This window comes from Moschus berezovskii, chromosome 1, assembly GCF_049115385.1.
Source record: "Moschus berezovskii isolate FMDL1 chromosome 1, NW_MosBer_1.0, whole genome shotgun sequence".
Lineage (NCBI taxonomy): Eukaryota > Metazoa > Chordata > Mammalia > Artiodactyla > Moschidae > Moschus > Moschus berezovskii.
In genome coordinates this window covers 12,524,069-12,547,076 of record NC_142460.1, presented here as the reverse complement: position 1 = coordinate 12,547,076, position 23,008 = coordinate 12,524,069, and the positions used below count along the sequence as shown (strand labels likewise).

Here is a 23,008-nt window from a genome sequence, read left to right as displayed (position 1 = left end):
ACTTCCTGGCAGTCCAGTGGTTAAGACTCTGCACGTCTAACGCAGGGGGCAGGGGTTCAATCCCTTGTTGGGGCGTGGCCATGAAAAGAGATCTTTCTAATTTCTAGTCTGTTTAATGGGCTCTGTCTTCTCAAATATGTTTTTAAAAAATACTTATTTATTGGCTGTATGGGTCTTTGTTGCTGCACATGGGCTTTCTCTAGTCGCCCTGCGAGGCTTCTCATTGTGCAGGCTTCTCCTGCCGCAGAGCACGGGCTGCAGGACATGTGGGCTTGGTGTTTGCGGAGCATGGGCTCAGTAGCCTCATGTGTGGGGGATCATTCTGGACCAGGGACAGAACCAGTGTCCCCTGCATTGCAAGGTGGATTCTTAACTACTGGACCACCACTCAGATGTCTTTAGTTCTTATCTGTTTCATGTATTTTGTGCCAATATACAAAGTTAACATGTAGCTAGAAGTTCTGAAAAAACTGATTTAAATGAATAATTAACTTGGACTCAGGTTTATCTCATTGTACTTTGTTAGAGTCTTTCAAACTGTCATCAGGAATACCTTACTAAAAACAAAAGTTTGCCTTCCAAAATTGGGAGATTCAGAAGTGAATAAAATAGGTAAATCCTTTGCATTCATAGACTTATAATGGGGGGAATGCATAGTAAACAAAATACAAGTAAGTTTGTGCTCTGTGAGGTAGTGACGCGTGTTAGAAGAAATGCTGAGTGCTGGGATGGAGATGGAGGCAGGGTGTATGCTGACAGTGGCCCCTGGTCGTGGGGCCCCTGATACCCAAGGTGGCGTTTGAGCAGGACTGTGGAAGGCGTGGGGAGAGCCATCTCTGAGGATGGACGCCTGAAGGCGGCGTTCAGGGACTGAAGAAAGCACACAGAGCCAGCGGCAGGAAGCGGGCCCAGCACACAGGAGACACTGCAAAGAGGTCGTGAGGGCTGGAGGGCCAGAGTGTCAGGTGCGGGGGGAACTTCCAGAGAGAAGCTCAAAGCAGCAGCTGGGGGCAAGATCCTGGGGAGTCCTGGGAAGATACTGTATTGTATTCTGACTGAGACGAGAAGTAAGTTCTGAGACCTGAACTGGGTTGGATCTTAGATGTATCGCTCGGCCTGCTGTGAGTCAGTGGGCTGCGGCTGGAAACAGGGAGCCCTGCTGGAGGAGATGAAAGAGTCCGCGTGGGGCTGGCAGAGACCTGGAACCAGGTGATGCTGGTCCAGATTTCATATTAAAGAATCAGCAAGATTTGCCAGTGGCTTAGACGTGCTCCAGGAGCAGCTGTCAGCTGACCTGAGTTTGAGCCCATATCTGAGCAGTACCAGGGGGCACAGTGTCCAGCAGGGGAAAGGGAGATGTGCAGAGACCTAAAGTGGTGCTGAGTTGGATTCTTGCTCAAGGAGCAGAGAGAAGTCCTGCATGGCAGAGCATCCTGCTGGAGGAGAGAGTGGGGTTAGCGGCTTAGGCGTGAGTCTGGATTCAGGGTCTCTTTTCAAGAGTTTGGATTTTATTAAAGTGTGTTGTGAAACAGTTTACACTGGCAGAAATATCACATTGGATGTTGTGTGGTAATATATTGTAGGAGGTGGGTTTGCTAGGATGTGAAATCTGACGATAACAGGCAATCTAAGTTGCGTTGTACAGTACAGATTCTGTTACTACCTATGAGGTAGAGTGAATCTAGGTTGTTTACTTCACTGCGGTTAAGAGAGTATGAATCTTTGTAATTGAGAAAACTTCTGGAAGCCCTTGACAACTTCCATTCACATTGAACGGCTCATCCTAATCAATCTGGCACAGGAAGTGGGACCATCATGATTGGCTTAGACCATTTCTCTCTGCCTCCCCAACCCCCACCATCCAGTACCTCTCTAGGAGCATGTGGCCCAAACACAATTTGAATTTTGTTGGAAAGACAATCAACAGTGTTGACAACAGAAAGGAAGAATGGAAGCTGCAAGACCAGTTAGGGAAGGGTACTGTCAGAGTAAATGAGGGATGAAGTCTACAGTTAGGGTTAGGAGTGGTCTCACTACAGAGGGGAAGCAGAAACGTGAATAAGCTTGTTTACTCTCTACTGAAGTCTCCCGTCACACACCTTCTCTCTTAAAGAAAAATCTGTACAAATGCTGTTGAGCAAAAGGCAGAACATGGTTCTTCATATTCTAACTCGTAGCATTTATTGCTTAACATGGTCTTGCTGGTGCCTCTGTCCGTCTCATGTAGTAAAGATATTCTGCTGCGCTGTGTTTAGTTGCTCAGTCGTATCTGACTCTTTGAGACCCGGTGAACTGTCGCCTGCCAGGCTCCTCTGTCCATGGGGATTCTCCAGGCAAGAATAGTGGAGTGGGTTGCCATGCCCTCCTCCAGGGGATCTTCACGTGGGGCTTCGGAGCTGCTGGCTCCCCTCAGTGATGTGACTAGGTCTGCAGTGATGGGGTCAGAGGAGTCACAGCACTGGGGGAGTTAAATGATGCAAAACTCCGGCAATTTGATAGTGACTACAAAGGCCCCATGTGTTACTTATTCATAAATTATAATTTTGCTAAGGCACATACAAACTATTTCTGCATCCCTGGGGTACTTGTTATTTGCTTTTCTCACTGGATATTCATTTATTCTCAAATGGGATTTGGGAAGATACATATACCGGTAACTGTAAAGGGTCTGTGAGTGAGGGAAAGTTGCTCAGTTGTGTCTGACTCTTTGTGACCCCATGGACAACACAGTCCATGGAATTCTCCAGGCCAGAATACTGGAGTGAGTAGCTGTTCCCTTCTCCAGGGGATCTTCCCAACCCATAAAGGGACTATTGTACTTCCAGTTCTAGGTTTTGCAAAGCTTGTATGGGAGAAAAGTAGACTAGAATGCTTTGTAGTAAAATCATTCCTTGTTTTATTGTGCTTTGCAGATAATGGCATTTTTAAGAAATTTGAGGGTTTGTGTTAACCTTGTGTTGTCAACTGATGGTTAACATGTTTTCGTAATAAAGTATTTTAAATTAAGGTATGTGCATTTTTTTAGATGTACTGTTACTCACTTAATAGGATATCAGTTCAGTTCGGTTAAGTTCAGTCACTCAGTGGTGTCCAGCTCTTTGCAATCCCAAGAATCACAGCACGCCAGGCCTCCCTGACCATCACCAACTCCTGGAATTCACTCAAACTCATGTCCATCGAGTCGGCGATGCCATCCAGCCATCTCATTCTCTGTCGTCACCTTCTCCTCCCGCCCCCAATCCCTCCCAGCATCAGAGTCTTTTCCAGTGAGTCAACTCAACGCGTGAGGTGGCCAAAGTATTGGAGTTTCAGCTTCAGCATCAGTCCTTCCACTGAATACCCAGGACTGATCTCCTCTAAAATGGACTGGTTGGATCTCCTTGCAGTATAAGGGACTCTCAAGAGTCTTCTCCAACACCACAGTTCAAAAGCATCAATTCTTCGGCGATCAGCTTTCTTCACAGTCCAACTCTCACATCCATACATGACCACTGGAAAAACCATAGCCTTGACTAGACAGACCTTGGTTGGCAAAGTAATGTCTCTGCTTTTTAATATGCTATCTATTACTTAATTTGGAGAAGGCAGTGGCACCCCACTCCAGTACTCTTGCTAAAAATGCTGTTTTTTATGGAAAAAATGTTTTCCAGGCCTACCACTTACTAATAGCTAAGGGCTAAATGTCAGATCCAGCAGGACTTTTAGAGGGACCTCCTCACAGTTACACCAGTGCTTATGCAAACACCTTAGGCCTTCCCAGGCTTGTACCAAAAAGGGGTTCTTTTTGTTTTTTGAGTGAATTATTTCATTTGATTTGATGCTTAATGCAGAGTGGCCATTTATTTCTTTTCCTTGTTCCTAATCTCATCATCAGTTTCATGTAATTGTCCAATTGTTTTATCTTTTCAATATTTTTCCTGAACTCCTAATTGTTGGTTATAATTCTCTGCTTTTGTAAGAACCTGACCAAATAGTGTAATGGCTAGAGGTCGTGTCTGTCCCCATGAAACAGAGCAGTAAATAGCTGAGGGCTGTAATGACGGAAAGCTTGGTCACTAGCAGTTTAGAGGTCGTGTCTGTCCCCATGAAACAGAGCAGTAAATAGCTGAGGGCTGTAATGACGAAGAGCTTGGTCACGAGGCTGCCGTTTCCCAGTCTTTGCATCATGAGTCCATATTCAGGGGAACTCTGAGACTGTATGAGTATACATGTGGCGAGCTTTTTCTCAGGCCACGCAACTCTTCATAAATGCTCAATTTTCTCTTGTTTATATGGTCACAGCTGCCACTCTCCACGTAGCATTTGGATATCAAAAAGCCAAACGCCTACCTATTCTGTGATAGAAAATATTTAAACCCACCTGTGATCCTTTCATATATTCTGCATGTTTCTGATTATCTGTATCATTTATGAATCTAGTATTTTTATAGTGGATCATTTGCCCTAAAATTCTCACTCTGACTTGGAAATGCAGGCACTGAATCTACGTTAATTTTCTTCCGATCATTGCTCTCAGTGTGTTGACCCCTACTGTAGTCCTGTACCTGTTTAATAGGCAACACTTGAGTAACACAATTGTGTGGTTGGTAAAAATGAACTAGGGTTTCAGGATTTTACCAATGGGTGATTTTTAATATTGAATGACATGTATTAAGACAAATGCTTTTATATATAATTTATTTGGCATTGTAAATGCATTTATCTTGTGAGAAACAGACCCCCTGTTGTCAGATGAAGTATTCTAGAAAGGTTTGGAGTAAATAAATAATAAAACTACTTTGATATACAATCTAACCAATATTAAATATTAAGACTTTCAGATGATTGATTTTAATACTTAATTAACTTATTTAAAGTCCAGTGGAGCACTCTTGCAGTAAAGATTGACAGAATTTAAAAGTGAAGCTTCATCCTTTGTCTTTGTTTTCTTTCTCATCTTTTTTTCCTCCCTCATTTCTCTTCCTTTTTCTCTCTCTTAAAATCAAGACATTAAAACATCATTTTCCCTGACCATCAAATTTACTTCTGGCTACCAATATTTCTAAATAAAAATTTTTTTGCCAATTCTACAATTAATGTTTCATTACCGTCTTAATTACAAAAATTTAGCTTCTGTCAGTTTCTTGCATTCACAGCCGTGCTGTCATACTGTGGGTTATAAGCCCGTTGTGGTGAGTGCATGCAGCCTGTGATGGATGCCCATTCATACTGTATCTTCCCTCACCCCTGTTTATAATTGTGCTCTGGTAAGAGTTCGTTTAAGCTCTTTCATATGCTTTTCTTATAGGAGTTATCTTTATGTAAAGTACTGTTACTGTCATTTCAGTTTTTGACTTCTAAGTTTACCATCAGTCAAGAATTTAAATGAATGAAGTATGCTTATATGAGCTTTTTTGAATATGGATGTCTTTAGAAGATACGATTCAGAATACTAATTCTGTGTCTCTGTATTAGAAACAGTAAAAGCATGACTATAAGCTGAAATACAAAGAACTTCAGATTCAGAGGGAATAAACTGTTTTCTAGAGGTTTTGTTTATATGATGCCATTTTAAAAGTGAAAATTTTACTAACTAACCTATTTTTTTTTGTCATTCTGATGCTCACAATGTGAAGTTTATACTTACAGACTGCTTGTATTACTTCACTTTACATGGAAAATATATTATTTTGAAATTTCATTAACATAATATATCTTTCAAGCTTTAGTGAACTCTTAACCCTTTCATTAAATATTAACAGTTTTAACAATACTTCCTTTCTTTCAGATAACTTTTATCTTAAGATTTAATATTGTAACAACCAGATTTATGAAGCCAGTACAACAGTCCTTAAGATTAGTCTTTGATTTTTAAATGGCAGTTTCAGCCTAGTGTGTCAATTTGTGTGACCTGAATGGCAGTTAAAACCATGTTGCGCAGCTAATTTTGAGTTTTGTGAACTTTGATTTCATGAGAAACAGGGACTTTAAATGTTATTGTAAGTGTAGCAAAGAAGAGAGATCTTCTCTCTCAAGTCTTAGAAGGTATTTTGCTGTGCTTCCTGAATTAGAAAAAATAAGATTGCCCTTATTTTTAAAAATTCTTTAACATTTATGTCAGCCAGGGAAATTCTAGAGACAGTTTCATATAATTTAAGAAAGTTGAATCAGTTATGGATTAAAGTAGTCATTACTAAGATGCATACTTTTGGTCATTATATATTTATCCCTCTCTCTCTCTCTCTCTATATATATATATATATATATATATATATATATATCAGTTCAGTTCAGTCGCTCAATTGTGTCCGACTCTTCGTGACCCCATGAATCACAGCACGCCAGGCCTCCCTGTCCATCACCAACTCCCGGAGTTCACTCAAACTCATGTCCATCAAGTCGGTGATGCCATCCAGCCATTTCCTTCTCTGTCATCCTCTTCTCCTCCCGTCCCCAATCCCTCCCAGCATCAGAGTCTTTTCCAGTGAGTCAACTCATCGCATGAGGTGGCCAAAGTATTGGAGTTTCAGCTTTAGCATTAGTCCTTCCAATGAACACCCAGGACTGATCTCCTTTAGAATGGACTGGTTGGATCTCCTTGCAGTCCAAGGGACTCTCAAGAGTCTTCTCCAGCACCACAGTTCAAAAGCGTCAATTCTTCGGCGCTCAGCTTTCTTCACAGTCCAACTCTCACATCCATACATGACCACTGGAAAAACCATAGCCTTGACTAGCCGGACCTTTGTTGGCAAAGTAATGTCTCTGCTTTTTAATATACTATCTAGGTTGGTCATAACTTTCCTTCCAAGGAGTAAGCGTGTTTTAATATCATATAGCTTTTGGTAAAGAATCCACCTGCATTGCAGGAGACCCCGGTGATTACTGGCTTGGTGAGATCCCCTAGAGAAGGGATAGGCTACCCACTTCAGTATTCTTGGGCTTCCCTTGTGGATTGGCTGGTAAAGAATCCATCCCCATGCAATGTGGGAGACCTGGGTTCTATCCCAGGGTTGGGAAGATCCGCTGGAGGAGGAAAAGGCAACCCACTCCAGTATTCTGGCCTGGAGAATTCCATGGACTGTATAGTCCATGGGGTTGCAAAGGTTGGACACGACTGAGTGACTTTCACTCACTTCATTTCACTTCTTTATAGATAAGTTTAGGACATAGCAAGTATACAAGCATAAGATGCAGTGGTCCATTGTGAGTTTCAAAATGTTTATGTCACTTTTACTTTTATAGTGGTTGTCTTAAAATATTCTGAACTCCCCCCCAAAAAAAACTCCCTTAATTCACTTGAATTTTTATTAAATATTTTCTTGTAGTTTGATATTCACAGATACAAAATTATAGTGTTTAAAATAAATACAAATTACATTTTTTAAAAAATCATTTTCCATCCTGCTTTGTAGTTTGCATATATTTTTGGTTGGTATAGTCACAAAATGTAAGTTGGAAAAGTCTTAAGAAATTTACTTCACATTTGGAAGCAACATACTGTGATTTTATAAGGTAATCACAATAGCAGTAGCCAACAGAGTAATTTTTATTATGTTCTAAAAAGCAAAAACAGCCCTTCGTGTTTAAAATAACAGTAACAAAAACTAAAACAATGCCAACTTAATAAGTTACTTTTGAACTTGATTATTATTTAAACTGTATTTAAAAGAAAAGTAAAAGCATTATCCAAACGTTTTATTCAACAAATTTCTTTAAAATGAATCATTATTACTATTCAGCAGGTTTCTTTTAGTAAAAGCATTTCAGTGACTCAGTTTCAATCTGCAGGCATAATAGATTAGAATATAGTAGATGGCTGATTCTGTAAAATGGCTGTAGACTGGTGTATTTGGTAAATTTTGTATTGTTACTGGGTGTTACCACAGACATCTCAATTTCTAAAGAATTATTATTAAAGCTGAAATGAGTAAATGACTTATAATTAAATTTAGAGTTTAAAAGACCTTAATTATTTTGAGCATCTTGAACTAATATTTGAACATCATTATGTTGTAGAAATAGAGTATCTTATTTTTAATGTGCCTTTTTGAAATATACTTTGATATCAGTTTACTGGTTGATTGTCTAGTTCTCATAGAGTTTAAAATACGTGAAATCCCCTTATTTGTATATTTTACGTATATGAAGTCTAAGAGTAGAAAAGTTTGTATACTATAAAAATGAGAAATTAGTTTCATGATATGAAAATATATTATAGGATGCTAAAGAAATTTTAAGGAAGTCTGGCAGTTAACTTGTGATACTCATTTTCAAATGTTTACCCTTAGATGTGTTAAGAGTATGACAAACTGTATGGAGAATATGAATTTTATGTTGTAAGATATCCATGGCCAAATACAGGTTTGAGAGGTGTTTAATCAGTTCCACATAGTTTTTTAAAAAAAATATCTACCAACACAAGTAAAGAGATTGCACATAGAATTCTGGATTTTTAACTTTTCTTGAAAACGCTGAAGGAGAGAAAAGGGCGTCCCAGCTGTTGACAGACCCCCCATCTTACACTCCGTTGCTTCGCATCTTCTCGGTCTGTCTCACTGCCTTACAGCAAAGGGTGCTGTTGAAGCAGAGGGTGAGCCCTGAGTCAGAGAGGGTGGGTTCAGTACTTGCTGACTGTGTGACTGTGAACAAATTGCTTCATCTCTCTGTACTTCAGTTTTCTCTGGTGAAATGAAAATAAGGATGAAGATGTGTCATTGAGTTGCTCATCGGATAAAATGATGAGTACACACGGGGTGTTTAATGCAGTTTTTGCCATACATGCATTGCTTAATGGATGTTACCTGGAATTAATAATAATTTTTACCTGACCCCATTAGGTGTTTGAGTTTGGTGAGACTTCTCCATAGTAGATGACTTTATTTTTTAAATCTGTTCATTCATTTGATGAGTACACTGTGTTAGATTCTCTTTTATAATATAGTTGCTTATTTACATTTTGCGATCCTCTACTAGAGTATCTTCCCCAGAGTTCCTTCTGTGTAGTTCAGTCGCTCAGTCATGTCCGACTCTTTATAACCCCATGGACTACAGCACGCCAGGCCTCCCTGTCCATCACCAACTCCCAGAGTTTACACAAACTCATGTCCATTGAGTCAGTGATGCCATCCAGCCATCTCATCCTCTGTTGTCCCCTTCTCCTCCTGCCTTCAGTCTTTCCCAGCATCAGGCTAACTTTTCCATTGAGTCAGTTCTTCGCATCAGGTGGCCAAAGTATTGGAGTTTCAACTTCAACATCAGTCCTTCCAATGAATATTCAGGACTGATCTCCTTTAGGATGGACTGGTTGGATCTCCTTGCAGTTCAAGGGACTCTCAAGAGTCTTCTCCAACACCACGCTTCAAAAGCATAAATTCTTCAACACTCAGCTTTCTTTATAGTCCAACTCTCACATCCATACATGAATACTGGAAAAACCATAGCCTGGACTAAACGGACCTTTGTTGGCAAAGTAATGTCTCTGCTTTTTAATATACTGTCTAGGTGGGTCATAACTTTCCTTCCAAGGAGTAAGCGTCTTTTACTTTCATGGCTGCAGTCACCATCTGCAGTGATTTTGGAGCCCAAAAAAATAAAGTCTGACACTGTTTCCACTGTTTTTCCATCTATTTCCCATGAAGTGATGGGACCGGATTCCTTGATCTTAGTTTTCTGAATGTTGAGCTTCAAGCCAGCTTTTTCACTCTCCTCTTTCACTTTCATCAAGAGGCTCTTTAGTTCCTCTTCACTTTCTGCCATAAGGGTGGTGTCATCTGCATATCTAAGGTTATTGATATTTCTCCCGGCAGTCTTGATTCCAGCTTGTGCTTCTTCCAGCCCAGCATTCCTCATGATGTACTCTGCATAGAAGTTAAATAAGCAGGGTGACAATATACAGCCTTGACGTACTCCTTTCCCAATTTGGAACCAGTCTGCTGTTCCATCCATGTCCAGTTCTAACTGTTGCTTCCTGACCTGCATACGGATTTCTCAGGAGGCAGGTCAGGTGGTCTGGTATTCCCATCTCTTTCAGAGTTTTCCACAGTTTATTGTGATCCACACAGTCAAAGGCTTTGGCATAGTCAATGAAGCAGAAATAGATGTTTTTCTGGAACTCTCTTGCTTTTTCGATGATCCAGGGGATTATCTGTGTAGTTACTACTCCATATATAATTGATTTGTACACATAAGAAGCAAGAACTGACAACTGTTTAGATTTATGGCTTTAGAAGTTTTCACTGTGTTGGCAACAAAAGTTCTGCTTTCCCCAGTGTTGATTTTGCCTAAACCTCTCCTTTTGTTTTAACCATAATCTAAGAGGGATAGGGTTTGTTGACATCTGTTCAAGGGTGAGGGTGGGTGAGAACTGAAGTGTTCTGATAAAAATGAGAAAATATTCGAGTCATTTTATGAAATGAACATTTTTGAAATTAAGTAAATAGAATAAAGGAGTATTTTGTGATGGGAAAAGATTGGTCAAAGATTTGTATGTTGGTGGGCTTTTCTGGAATTTTCCTCCAGGAGTGGAGACTTTATCCTGTAAAATCACATACGCATTTTACCTGGACCTTCTTTACCTATTTAACATTCCACATTTCCTTTTCCTGTCCCCCCTGCTCTGGAAATTTAAAACATTTTGTTACTTACATTACTTTGGATGAAAGTTAGTGAACTCAGTCTGTTTTTTCAAAGTTGTTGATTTGGGAAGGTCATTTGTACTGTATAGACTTAAAAAAAATAAGTAGTGTAGCTTGCAAGTTCAAAAAAAATTTAATTTCTAAAGAAAGTGTTTAAATTAGAATTATTTATAGGAATCAGGCTTGAGAAGGAAAACCTTCAAATCGACAAAAGAAGACATAGGTGGTTATTTACATAATCTTGCCTTTGTAAGTGTAATACCAGAGCAGAATCCATAAAGAAGATACACATATTTTTGGCTTCATAAAGATGTTACTCTGTCTAGGAAATTATATAATTTGAAGACAGAGATACACTGAGAAAAATATATGTAGCATATGACAAAGGTTTAATATCCTTAATATTTAAAGTATGCTTACAAATCATGAGGGCAATCATGATAATAAACTTCATCCACAAAAACAATAATAAATGTCAGATAGAACATATGAAGTCTTCAGTTATCTTACTAGTTACCAAGCAAATGCACTATAAAACTTGATTATCATATTGATCCAAAAAAAAAGAAAAAACCAAGAGATTACTTATTTCTATTGTTGATCAGTGACCAGGGGAAATGAATTGTTCTATTATATTCAAATCTATCTAGAGCATAATTTGTCAAAACTTATCACAAAATCTTAACATTAGAAAAATACATGCTTTGGTTCAGTAATTATGCTTATAAGAATTTATCCTGAAGGGGAATAATCATGGATACAGAACAGAGATATTAGTGGAAGACATTCGTTATGAGGCTGTTTATAGTGTTGGGCAATTGAAAGCATCCTGATTGCTTACTAATAAAGAATTGTTTACATGAATTGTTACAGCTATATAATAGAATACTCTGGATCCACCAGAAGTGATAATGTAGACTTTTTAATGGGAAGGAAGATATGATAATTTATGTAATCAGTATACTTAACACGGTGGATCACGTTAAAAACTTGTGTGTTTTAAATGCTCAGAACAAAGAAAGAATACATATAATAAACTGAAATGTTAACAGTGGTGCTTTCAACTAATTCAATTACAGATAATTTTAGTTAGCTATATTTTCTATATTTTCAAAGTTCCTATTGTAAATGTGTATTATTTTGGCAGCAAAATGAAGGATATCATAAATGTGACAATGATTTAAGTTACAGTTCAGCTTTTTGTGCAGAAGTATACTGCAGACATATGTAATTGAATGTTGAGGTCAAGATTACCAGTTGAAGTTCAGATTTGGGAAGTAATTTTTAAAAATAAAATTTAGTGCTACTTTTTCACTTCTTTACATATATCCTACCATTGTATATTAAAAGTCCCTGGATCCTGTAGAAAGCTTGTTAATGTTTGTAATGCTCATTTAATCATTTCAGTTTTGCATTTATTCCTAGTCAAGGCAGAAAAAAAGAGTATCATTTTTCTCCATATTTTTCATCTTCCAGGTGGGCACTTTTGGTGACATTGTCCAGTTCTCACAATGTATCATTCCTTGTCTGAAACTAGACATCCTCTGCAGCCAGAAGAACAAGAAGTGGGCACTGACCCCTTGTCGAGTTACTCAAACAAGTCTGGAGGTGAGTGAGTTTCCTATGCGGATAACTGCTGAGCTGCGGGGAATGTTGGCAGAGGGTCTCCAGCTAGCCCTGCCCTAGATGAGGCTGACAAGGAGAACTGTTAAGACCATTTTGCTGGATAGATGTGGAGTGCTGTGACACTGAGCGTCAACTTTTAATGTGTCTGTCTGTAGACAGACACATTAGCCATACCCAGTGTTTAATGCACTGTCATTCTTGAAAAAAAAAAGAATCGTAAACTTAAACAGTTCATTGTTTCAGCATAAGAATTTTGAAATACAAAATGGTCTTTGTCAAACATCTTTTAAAGAAGTCTAAACCTTTGGTGTTCCTTTTTGTGGGGATTTTTTCTTCTTTCAGTAAGTTGAGATTATTATAGGGTAAAAGACTTGCCTGATTTTTTTTTTTTAATAATTGAAATTTGTGTTTTTCTTTTAAATATCTATGTATGGAAATTGTTAAGAGATCAACTATGTTTGGGCCTACCCTAGAAAAATGTATTAAATGTGTATGTATTGGAGCTTTGTATTATTTTCTCAGTATTAATTATAACATAGAATCTTAGAAGGAAATAGTAGTAAGCTTCAATTCTTGAAGCTTTATCCTTATTTCAACTAAATATTTGCTGAAGTCCATTCATGATTCAAGTAACTACTTGTAATTTTTCACTCATACATATACCAGAATTGTAAGATCTATTTTAAGAAATTATTATTAGTCAGTCATTCACATGTTTGATATATTTCAAATAGAGTTTTTTTCCCTTATATTGATGTAAAAGTCTCCATTAAGGAATGTCTTGGGAATTAAAAACAGTTGATTCCTAAGCATAACTATTTCTCTAGTACACAAGCTCTTGAGTTTATGGAGTGTGTATATGTTTTTTTGTCTATCTTTAATACATTCCACATCATACAAATGCCCTTGTTTTTAATGATTTTGTTTTTATACTTGCTTCTGTTTAGACTGCTATTTGAGGTTTTGATCGTATGAAAAAAATGTTAGTGTTTAGTTTCAGCATCTAAAGAATTTCAGTGGTGAGAATGATGCAGTCATCCCTAGTGATGTTTTTTTTCGCAGTGTCACACCTTTAAGAAGTAGTCTTAACTAAATAAGTCAGATTATTCTGACTCAGTCACTTCCATGAGTGCATGTTTTAAAACTGAATATATTTTTGTGTTATCAATATATAAAATATTTTCACCAAAATGTTCTGGTTTATATGCTTATTTTTGAATAAACATTTTTTTTCTTAAGTGTATATTTTTCTCTGGACTAGTTCATTAAATGTTGAGGTTCATTTTTTAAAAACTGGTTAAGAAAACATTTTAAATTAATGTTATCCTTTATTGTTTGCAGGAATAAGGTGTTGCCTTTACTGAAAAGGCTTTTCGTTTATATCCTAGCCAACGTTTCTATGACATACAAAGTTATTAGAACTGAATTGATGTTTAAAAGTGCCATTAATTCATTTACCCCAAATGTTCATTAACAATGTAAATGTATGCTGATGTTCTATGAGACAAGGAAGTGACTAATGACTCTTGCAACTAACAACACTTAAAATGAATAGAAACTTTAGATAGCTAATCTTGAAGTAATCAAGACCCGCATTCAGCTTGGCATCTCTGTATGCTCTAAAACAGCTGTCAACTGTTAAAAATATATACCAAACACACATCCGTGCACGCACATGCAGAAGAAAGATATGTAAATATCTAGTTCTTCAGAGCCATAAAGGTTCCTAACGGTAGTGGGTTTTGTGCATTGTATATGTAAATATTTTTTATAAAGCATCTATTTCATCTTAGGTTTTCTTTTTGCAGAAAACTGTGTGCTGCATTTTAATGGGGTTGTTATTTACTTGAAAAATCATCACCTTTTTAGTATGTTGGTTTATTTTTAATATACATCTTTCATGGGGTTCTCCACATATTTGAAGCCATTTGCACATTTTTCCCACAAGGGAATTTGTGGCAACTAGATGACTCATTTTGTAAGTAGTCAGACACTGGACTTAATCAGTGTTTTCTCTGTGTAGAAACCATGTTTTTTGTTGACTTGAAAAAAATTCCTTTTGCATATTCCAGAAGTAAACAAATAAGTCTTTAATTTCTGAAACCTGAATTTTAATATTTACAGAAATATAGTACATTTCTGAGTTAAATGGTTCTGTGTATTCTGGAAAGGATTAGCAAAAATAGCCACAAAACAGATAAGACTGAAAGTTATGTACCATTGGTTTACATTCATGGATGTTTGAGGGAAGTGAGTGAGGGCAGAAAAAAAAGAACTATTTGGATATATACATGCAAAATCTTAGGGAACATTTTCCATGTTAATTAAACTTTTAAATGCTTGAATTTCTCTTTCAAATTGAAAACACCACAGAAAGTATGAGATTTTCTCTATTGAATTTGGTTATGTACCAAAATTATCATCTTAAATTTCAAAATCTTTGATCAAAGAGTATTACTAATTGACAAGTTACCTATAATTCAGTTTAAACCATAAAAAAAACAACTTATTTTTTCAGCTATTCATGATTTATTCAGTCCTAGCATTTAACTTTTAATGATTTAATTAAATGAAAAATTAATCATTTTAAACTAAAAACAACAATATGATGATTTAGGGAAACTTAACCTATTAATAACAATGAAATAACATTGTCAGAATCACTAGTTTTTTTCCCAAGCTTATAAGAGATTGGCATGTTACTCATGACGAGAAAACATTTTCCCCTATTAGGTCTCTTTTGAGAATTGCAGTTTGTTACATACAACCAGAGTTTTTAGCTCTAATTTTATTTGCCTTCTTACTTAACAGCTTTTATAGTATTCAAATAATTACTTAATGTAATACTTTTTTATGTAATATCTGTTTCAAAGTTTTCTTTTTGACTCATGTATAAAATACTTAGTGACCTACTTAAAAAATATCGAAGACATTTGGAATATCCTGCCTACTTCATTTTTGTGTTTTACAATTTTTTGTCCCAAGTCTTCCTTTCTTTTGGTTTATTATGTCATAGAATTTCATGACTGGAAATGGGTGCCTGGCTTTATTGATGAATAAATTGGTGGTAATTAAATCAGTTTACTGTAGTTGGTGCGAGAAAACGATGCGATCCTGTTACCATCTTCAGTATGGCTTTCCATGTCGTAGAAGTATCACTGAACTCAGGTTTAGGTACTTGCCACTCAAAGCATCCATAGCCGTGTGGCGTGGGCTGCCCATCCAGGGTCCAGGGAGAAGGTGGGCTAGTGTCCTGGAACCAACCCCGAAGGTTCTGCTCGCTGACAGCTTTTTAAGGGGCAGCAGGGAGGCCGGGGTCAGACTCATCACCACCCTCCACGCGGGCAGGCTTGTTGACGCATGTGCGTCTTTCTTTAGGTGCTGTTCTCTTCACTCTGTTTTTGTTCATAAGATTAGTGTAGGGGAAGTTGGGAAAGAGATCTGGCGATCTGTTAACTCCTTCTTCTTCTTCTTTGATCTGTAAAGTAGCAACATGTTAGGCAAAATATTATGTAATCAAAATATTTGAAATGTGTGCTTGGGCCAGAAGTTAGGTAAAATATAGCTTTATTAAAGTGACAAGAGTGGTCCCTTGCAGAGAGCTACTTCCTGCAGTAAACTACCTGTAAACATGCTGCTTACACATCACCCCTCTCAGCCATCATTCCATTTCTATGGGATTATGAACAAAGATCCTTTTTCTGTAACTTCTTCATGCTGATTCACGGGGTGCTGTATTCTTAACGTGGAAGACGCTGACGGTCTGTAGCGTCTCTCTGCTGACAGTCTCCGTTGCCTGGCTGTGGATACGGGCAGAGTAAGCCACAGTTCCTCTGATGCCCACAAAGATGCGCGCGCGGTTTATAGTGCTGATCCTCCTCTCTTTAAGTCCAGGGCTTATAACTGTGCTAGTCATGGATTCAGGATTGCTCAGGGTGGAGCAGCCTGTGTCTTGACTGCAGGTGGGTCACCGTGTGGTTAGCTTTTCCCTTCTGATAGCAGTAACAGTACCTGTAAAGCCACTCAGGAGGTTCATCAGACCCTGGAAGATCCTGTGCCTCTGTCATCCTAATCATTAACTACTTGAGCATACTCTTGAGCCTCCTACTCAGGGAGGCTTGGGACATTTCAGTTATTCTACAAATAAGAAGCAGTGGGTGAGGGGGAAACCTTGTACTTGGGACGGGACTGGCAGGGTTCTGCTTGGCTTCAGATGCAGTCTAGAGCTGAGATGGATTTGTACAAAGGGGCAGGGTGTTCTTATTCTCACTATAATAGCAGGAAGGATGGAGAAACACTGTTTCCGTGCAGTCCGTTCATCTGTATGATGGCAGAGAGTGCAATAAGGTATCACTGATATTTTAATATCTTTCTTGATATCTTCAGTTCAGTTCAGTTGCTCAGTCGTTTCCGACTCTTTTTCTCGTCGTGAAGAATGGAGGCTGCTCTGTACTTTCGGTGTTCAGGCTTTTCCTTGAAGTAGCTTCTCTTGTTGTGGAACACGGTGTCTAGGCGCGTGGGCTTCACTGGTTGTGGTTCCAGGGCCCTAGCGCACAGGCTCAATAGTTGCAGCTCACAGGCTTCAGTTCAGTTCAGTTCAGTTCAGTCGCTCAGTCGTGTCCGACTCTTTGCGACCCCATGAACCACAGCACGCTAGGCCTCCCTGTGCATCACCAACTCCCGGAGTTCACTCAGACTCATGTCCATTGAGTCGGTGATGCCATCCAGCCATCTCATTCTCTGTCGTCCTCTTCTCCTCCCGCCCCCAATCCCTCCCAGCATCAGAGTCTTTTCCAGTGAGTCAGCTTGTCGCATGAGGTGGCCAAAGTATTGGAGTTTCAGCTTCAGCATAAGTCCTTCCAATGAACACCCAGGATTGATCTCCCTTAGAACGGACTGGTTGGATTTCCTTGCAGTCCAAGGGACGCTCAAAAGTCTTCTCCAGCACCACAGTTCAAAAGCATCAATTCTTCGGCACTCAGCTTTCTTCACAGTCCAACTCTCACATCCATACATGACCACGGGAAAAATCATAGCCTTGACTAGATGAACCTTTGTTGGCAAAGTAATGTCTCTGCTTTTCAATATGCTATCTAGGCTGGTCATAACTTTCCTTCCAAGGAGTAAGTGTCTTTTAATTTCATAGCTGCAATCAGCATCCGCAGTGATTTTGGAGCCCAAAAAAATAAAGTCTGACACTGTTTCCGCTGTTTCCCCATCTATTTCCCATGAAGTGATGGGACCGTGTGCCATGATCTTCGTTTCCTGAATGTTGAGCTTCAAGCCAACCTTTTCACTCTCCTCTTTCACTTTCATCAAGAGGCCTTTGAGTTCCTTTTCACTTTCTGCCATAAGGGTGGTGTCATCTGCATATCTGAGGTTATTGATATTTCTCCTGGCAATCTTGATTCCAGCTTGTGCTTCTTCCAGCCCAGCGTTCCTCATGATGTACTCTGCATATAAGTTAAATAAGCAGGGTGACAATATACAACCTTAACGTACTCCTTTTCCTATTTGGAACCAGTCTGTTGTTCTAACAGTTCTAACTGTTGCCGCCTGACCTGCATACAGGTTTCTCAACAGGCAGGTCAGGTGGTCTTAGCAGGGATCAAACCTGTGTCTTCTGCATTGGCAGGAGGATTCTTTACCACTGAGCCGCCTGAAAAGCCCCATGTACTGTGAAATTTAAAAAAAAAAAACAAACTTTTGGTATGAATTTTGACCTCTTTTTATTGCTTTGTCTATTCCTTATTAATTGAATTCAGTTTTTAGTTTTATTTGAAGTTTTCTATTGGTGTAGCAATTCCCTGTATTAAGAGAGAGGCTCCTTTTCAGTTCCTTTAGCGTTGGGATTTTGTGAAGAGTCATTTTAGTTGTACCGGGAGTTGTTTTTTTTTCATTTTTGTTGTCTTTAAGAGCTTAAGTTTTTCCAGTGGTCATGCATGGTTTTTCCAGTAGTCATGTATGGATGTGAGAGATGGACTATAAAGAAATCTGAGTGCCGAAGAATTAATGCTTTTGAACTGTGCTGTTGGAGAAGACTCTTGAGAGTCCCTTGGACTGCAAGGAGATCCAACCAGTCCATCCTAAAGGAGATCAGTCCTGGGTGTTCATTGGAAGGACTAATGCTGAAGGTGAAACTCCAATACTTTGGCCACCTGATGGGAAGAACTGATTCATTGGAAAAGGCCCTGATGCTGGGAAAGATTGAAGGCAGAAGGAGAAGGGGATGACAGAGGATGAGATGGTTGCATGGCATCACCGATTTTATGGACATGAGTTTGAGCAAGCTCTGGGAGTTGGTGAAGGACAGGGAGGCCTGTTGTGCAGCAGTCCATGGGGTCGCAAAGAGTCAGAAACAACTGAGTAAGTGAACTGAAGAGCAAAGGAGACCTCACTGCTTGCTCTGGTTGCACAAAGAAACAGTAGCCCTGCAAGAGCTGTGGGCAGAGGTATCTGCTGAGGAATATCCGTACTTTGATAGACTTTTTCATGATGCTCAGTCAGACTTTATAACACTCCTTGGTCCCCAAAAGTGAGAAGCTGTGTGATGGGTGGTTTTGTTTGGTTGGGTCTAGGCATAACTAGAGTGATAGAGGTGATTCTGTGTGACGGTATTATCTTAAAACCTTAGAAACACATAAACCAAAAAGATCCACTTAGATGAAGTGACCTACAGTGCATTTCTTATCAAAGAATTATGCTAATTGCTTTCTGCTAGTTCATCAGTGGAACTGGAAAAACAGTAGAATAGAAGATGACTAGAGGGGATCAACCCTGGGTGTTCATTGGAAGGACTGATGCTGAAGCTGAAACTCCAATACTTTGGCCACCTCATGTGAAGAGTTGGCTCACTGGAAAAGACTCTGATGCTGGGAAGGATTGGGGGCGGGAGGAGAAGGGGACGACTGAGGATGAGATGGCTGGATGGCATCACCGACTCGATGGACATGAGTCTGAGTGAACTCCGGGAGTTGGTGATGGACAGGGAGGCCTGGCGTGCTGTGGTTCATGGGGTCGCAAAGAGTCAGACACGACTGAACAACTGAACTGAGTAACAATTTGAATCTTTAGACTTGTGAATGCATCTTTTTTGTTGAACTTAGATTTTCAGTCAGAAATCGGGACATAATGGTTAAGAATTTTCAGTTATACTCAATAAATGAATAGGATCATAGAGACTTGCGTATTTTATCACACATAGTGTGGGCTGTATGCCACAAACCTGGTATTTATTTATTCATTCATTCAAAAAATTGATCATCTAGTATCTGGGGATAGACCATTAAGCAAATAGTCCAGGTGCTCTCTTTCGATGAAATTAGCATTTTAGCATGAGAGAGACAGTAAAAAAAAAAAAAGGTGGAAAAGTACAAAAATGCGAAAAAGTATCAGAATGGTAAGTGCTAGGCAACACTTAGAGTAGTAGTATAATGAACAGCTAGGTACGTAGTGCAGATTTTCAGAGCATTGCCCTCTGAGCATGTGATTGGTCAGTTACATGTGAGTGACAACAAGGAGCCAAGCGTGTGAAGATGGTGACAGAGGGGGACACTTGGACACAGAGGGGCAGAAAGAAAGAAACAGTAGAAAAAGGAAGCGGTTCATGGAGAGGAAGTTTTGATGGTGGGGGTGCTCTTGTCCTATTCAGCTTGTCTGAAGCTGTCTTGCGCTCCGAGGGTGGCGTGCAGGGGTCCAGCAGGGGCCCACCACAGGGGCTTCTGTCGGCCCGTGTGGATGGTGTCCTGAAGACTAGTTTGTTCAGCACCTACCTTGCTCTTTTTGTTGCACTCTTAAGTCTCTGCTCAAGACTTTTTTTATTCTGGATCCTTATGACTTGAAACTGAGCATTTATTACGTGGTGCCTGATTTACACAGGTATATTTTAAATTTATTTTCATATTGTAGTCCTCTATGCTAACGTTTATTTCCTCATTCTCAATATTTTAACTCTGTAATAGTGAAATAATCTCTGCTTAACCTGAGATAAAACACCGTTGTAGAATTAGCCATTTTCTAAAGCTCAGTTACTACTCTGTGATCTGTTTTATGCCATGCTACTAATATTAAAATAGGAACCATGGAGGCTGTCTTGGTAAGACCTTTTCTGCTTGACCCTTTGTGTACACCATGTGTAGGAGATTTCTGTGGGTGGTGCATAGAATCTTTATTTTCTCTTTGCTGAAGTAATGGAAAATTTCTTCCTCTAGGACATATTAGAACAATGTATTTAATGCTCTTCAATTTAATTTGCTGGTATCACAATTAATACAATTAAGGTCACTTGAAATGAAACTATTAACAAATTGGCTAATTTACTTTAACAACGTCAATGTGTTCTCACAATTACATTTGCTTTAATTAGTGCACAAGCTATTATTTAATAGCATACTTCACACAGAAAACTGTAATAATGCACTCTTGGCTCCTTATAGCAGAAAGAAAGAAACTTTTAATGGCCTGAGTGATTTTGTGGAATTGCTGCTGGATGAAAAGTGATGGAAGAGAAAGCACAAAGCCAGAAAGCAAAGCCTGTAAGAATGTAAATAAAGCAAATACCTTTTGGCACTCACCACTGTATGTCCTGTTTATCATTGTGTGAATAGAATCAGAAACTTTTAATTACCGTTTAAAAATAAGAGAACATGGGTCCTTGAAGTTTTGTGTTCAGTTTTACCTGGTTTTTGCTTAATACTGCAGGAATGTTTCACTTCTTGAATATCATAAGTAGTTAAGTTAATTAATAGTTAAATTATTATCATTATTGCAAGTTAATAATTGAAATAATTAATCATGCTAATAGAAAGGAACAGAATGGTGTGGCATGTAAAAAAGGTAGGAAGCAAAAATGTGTTTAAATTCTCAATTTGACTTTTTATTTTCTATTTTGACATGGATATTTCTTAGTGAAGAGTTCACTTTTCTATCTGGCCTACTATACATGTTGAGATCAGAAGACTCAGGGAGGAATAAATGGTTGTTTATTTTTCTATATATGCAGAGTAAGCAAAGGAGATGAATGGTCAACCAAGCCATAATTAATAATATTTGCTCTTCTCCATAAACATGAGAACAAGACTTACTATCATGTAATCAGTGGTGATTTTATGTGGAAGGGCGATAAAAGCAGTCCAGATAATTCAATACTGTAATTTAAAAAATTAGTTTGACAGTCTTTTTGCCCAATTTGATTGATGGATGTTTCTATTGTTTTTATCTTCTTTCCTTTCCTTCTTTGCTTAATGACAGAAGTTCCTAAAGTTGGAAGTAAGAAAAGAAAATAGGCAGAAGTGTAATTAGGTAGTAAATATTTAAATGTAAAATGCAAGAAGCTTGGGGAATCTAGACTTTGAAAAATTTAATATATCTCTCATTTCTAGGAAAGAGGTTCATAGGAGTATATTTAGTTTTTCAGTACTCGAGAGTCTTTATACAATCCATCAATTCTTATTTTATGCTCTAAATTCTGAATTCAGTCTACAGGGTGTTCGCAGATCAGATGGGTCAAAGTAGAATAATTTACTAGAAGAACAGTCTATTTAGCAATAGTAGAAAATTAGTTTAAGTTAGTTGCTATATGTGCTATGCACCAGGCTTCCCTGATGGCTCAGTTGGTAAAGAATCCGCCTGAAATGCAGGAGGCCTCAGTTTCATTCCTTGGTTGGGAAGATCTGCTGGAGAAGGGAGAGGCTACCCACTCCAGTATCGTTGGGCTTCCCTTGTGGCTTAGCTGGTAAAGAATCCGCCTGCAATGCTGGGGACCTGGGTTCAATCCCTGGGTTGGGAAGATCCCCTGGGGAAGGGAAAGGCTACCCAATCCAGTATTCTGGCCTTGAGAATTCCATGGACTGTGCAGTCCTCGGGGTCACAAAGAGCTGGATATCACTAAGCGACTTTCACTCACTACACAGTAAGTAGTTCTCGTTTGATTCTTATTATACATGGTCTCTAAATTCCATCTTGACTTTTAATAATTATTTTAAATTATTTGTCTGTTGAGTCCTTAACCTACATTGTAGACTATTAGAATAGTAACCATAATCTGATTATTTAAATACTTGCTCTTTAAAATGTAAAGGATTTAAAAATAAGACATCTATTTGCTTTCTCAAAGGAGTCCAAATGCAAGAAGTTAATTAGCTTCCTGCTTTCTTCCAAATCTCACCTGTACATGGTCTTCATTCTTAGTTTCTTTTTATCTTGTAAGTAAGAAATTGCCCCAAACCTTTTTTTTTTTTTTTTGGCTGCATGGCTTGTGGGATCTTAGTTCTCTGACCAGGGATTGAACCCAGATCATGGCAGTGAAAGTGCTGAGTCTTAACCACTAACTGGACTGCAAGAGAATCCCCCCAAAACTTTGAAAGAAGATACTATGCCTTTAAAGTGTTTATTCAATGTCAGGTCTGAGGATTAATTTGTTGCATGCCAAGATTATAGCATTTCAGAAGCACCTTATGAGTAGCCTGTGGGGCCCTTTTTTTTTTTGTTTTTATTAAGTGATATTTAAAGAAAGTTCTTAAAGAGGCTAAAAGAACTTTACAGCCTGGTTTTCTGCATTTGTTTAATCACTTTCCAGTGTGAGACTACACAGGATTTCTCTATTCAAGTCCAAGACCCACCCAGCATTGAAGGAGAACAAAATTAGAAGACTGACAATATCTGACTTAAGAATAGAGAGCGCAGAAAGCCACTTACAGAGTTAAGTGATACTGACAAAGAAGCGAAGCCAGTTAAAAAAAACCTAGACACTGACTTTATACCTTTCAGAA

At 38.6% G+C, this 23,008-nt stretch overlaps 1 protein-coding gene across 17 annotated transcripts in view; it reads left to right on the top strand.

Annotated features, from left to right (window-relative positions):
- TBC1D5 (TBC1 domain family member 5) overlaps positions 1 to 23,008 on the top strand; it is a 623,629-nt gene that overhangs the window by 228,479 nt on the left and 372,142 nt on the right. For 16 of the 17 annotated variants that reach the window (XM_088835359.1, XM_088835371.1, XM_055416924.2 and 13 more), the window contains one exon: positions 12,090 to 12,221. In XM_088835359.1, coding sequence (XP_088691485.1) covers positions 12,125 to 12,221 — 97 coding nt within the window. In that variant the 5' untranslated portion in view covers positions 12,090 to 12,124. Of the gene's footprint in view, positions 1 to 12,089; positions 12,222 to 23,008 lie in introns of those variants that run through there. The other variant, XM_088835394.1, reaches the window with a different exon arrangement.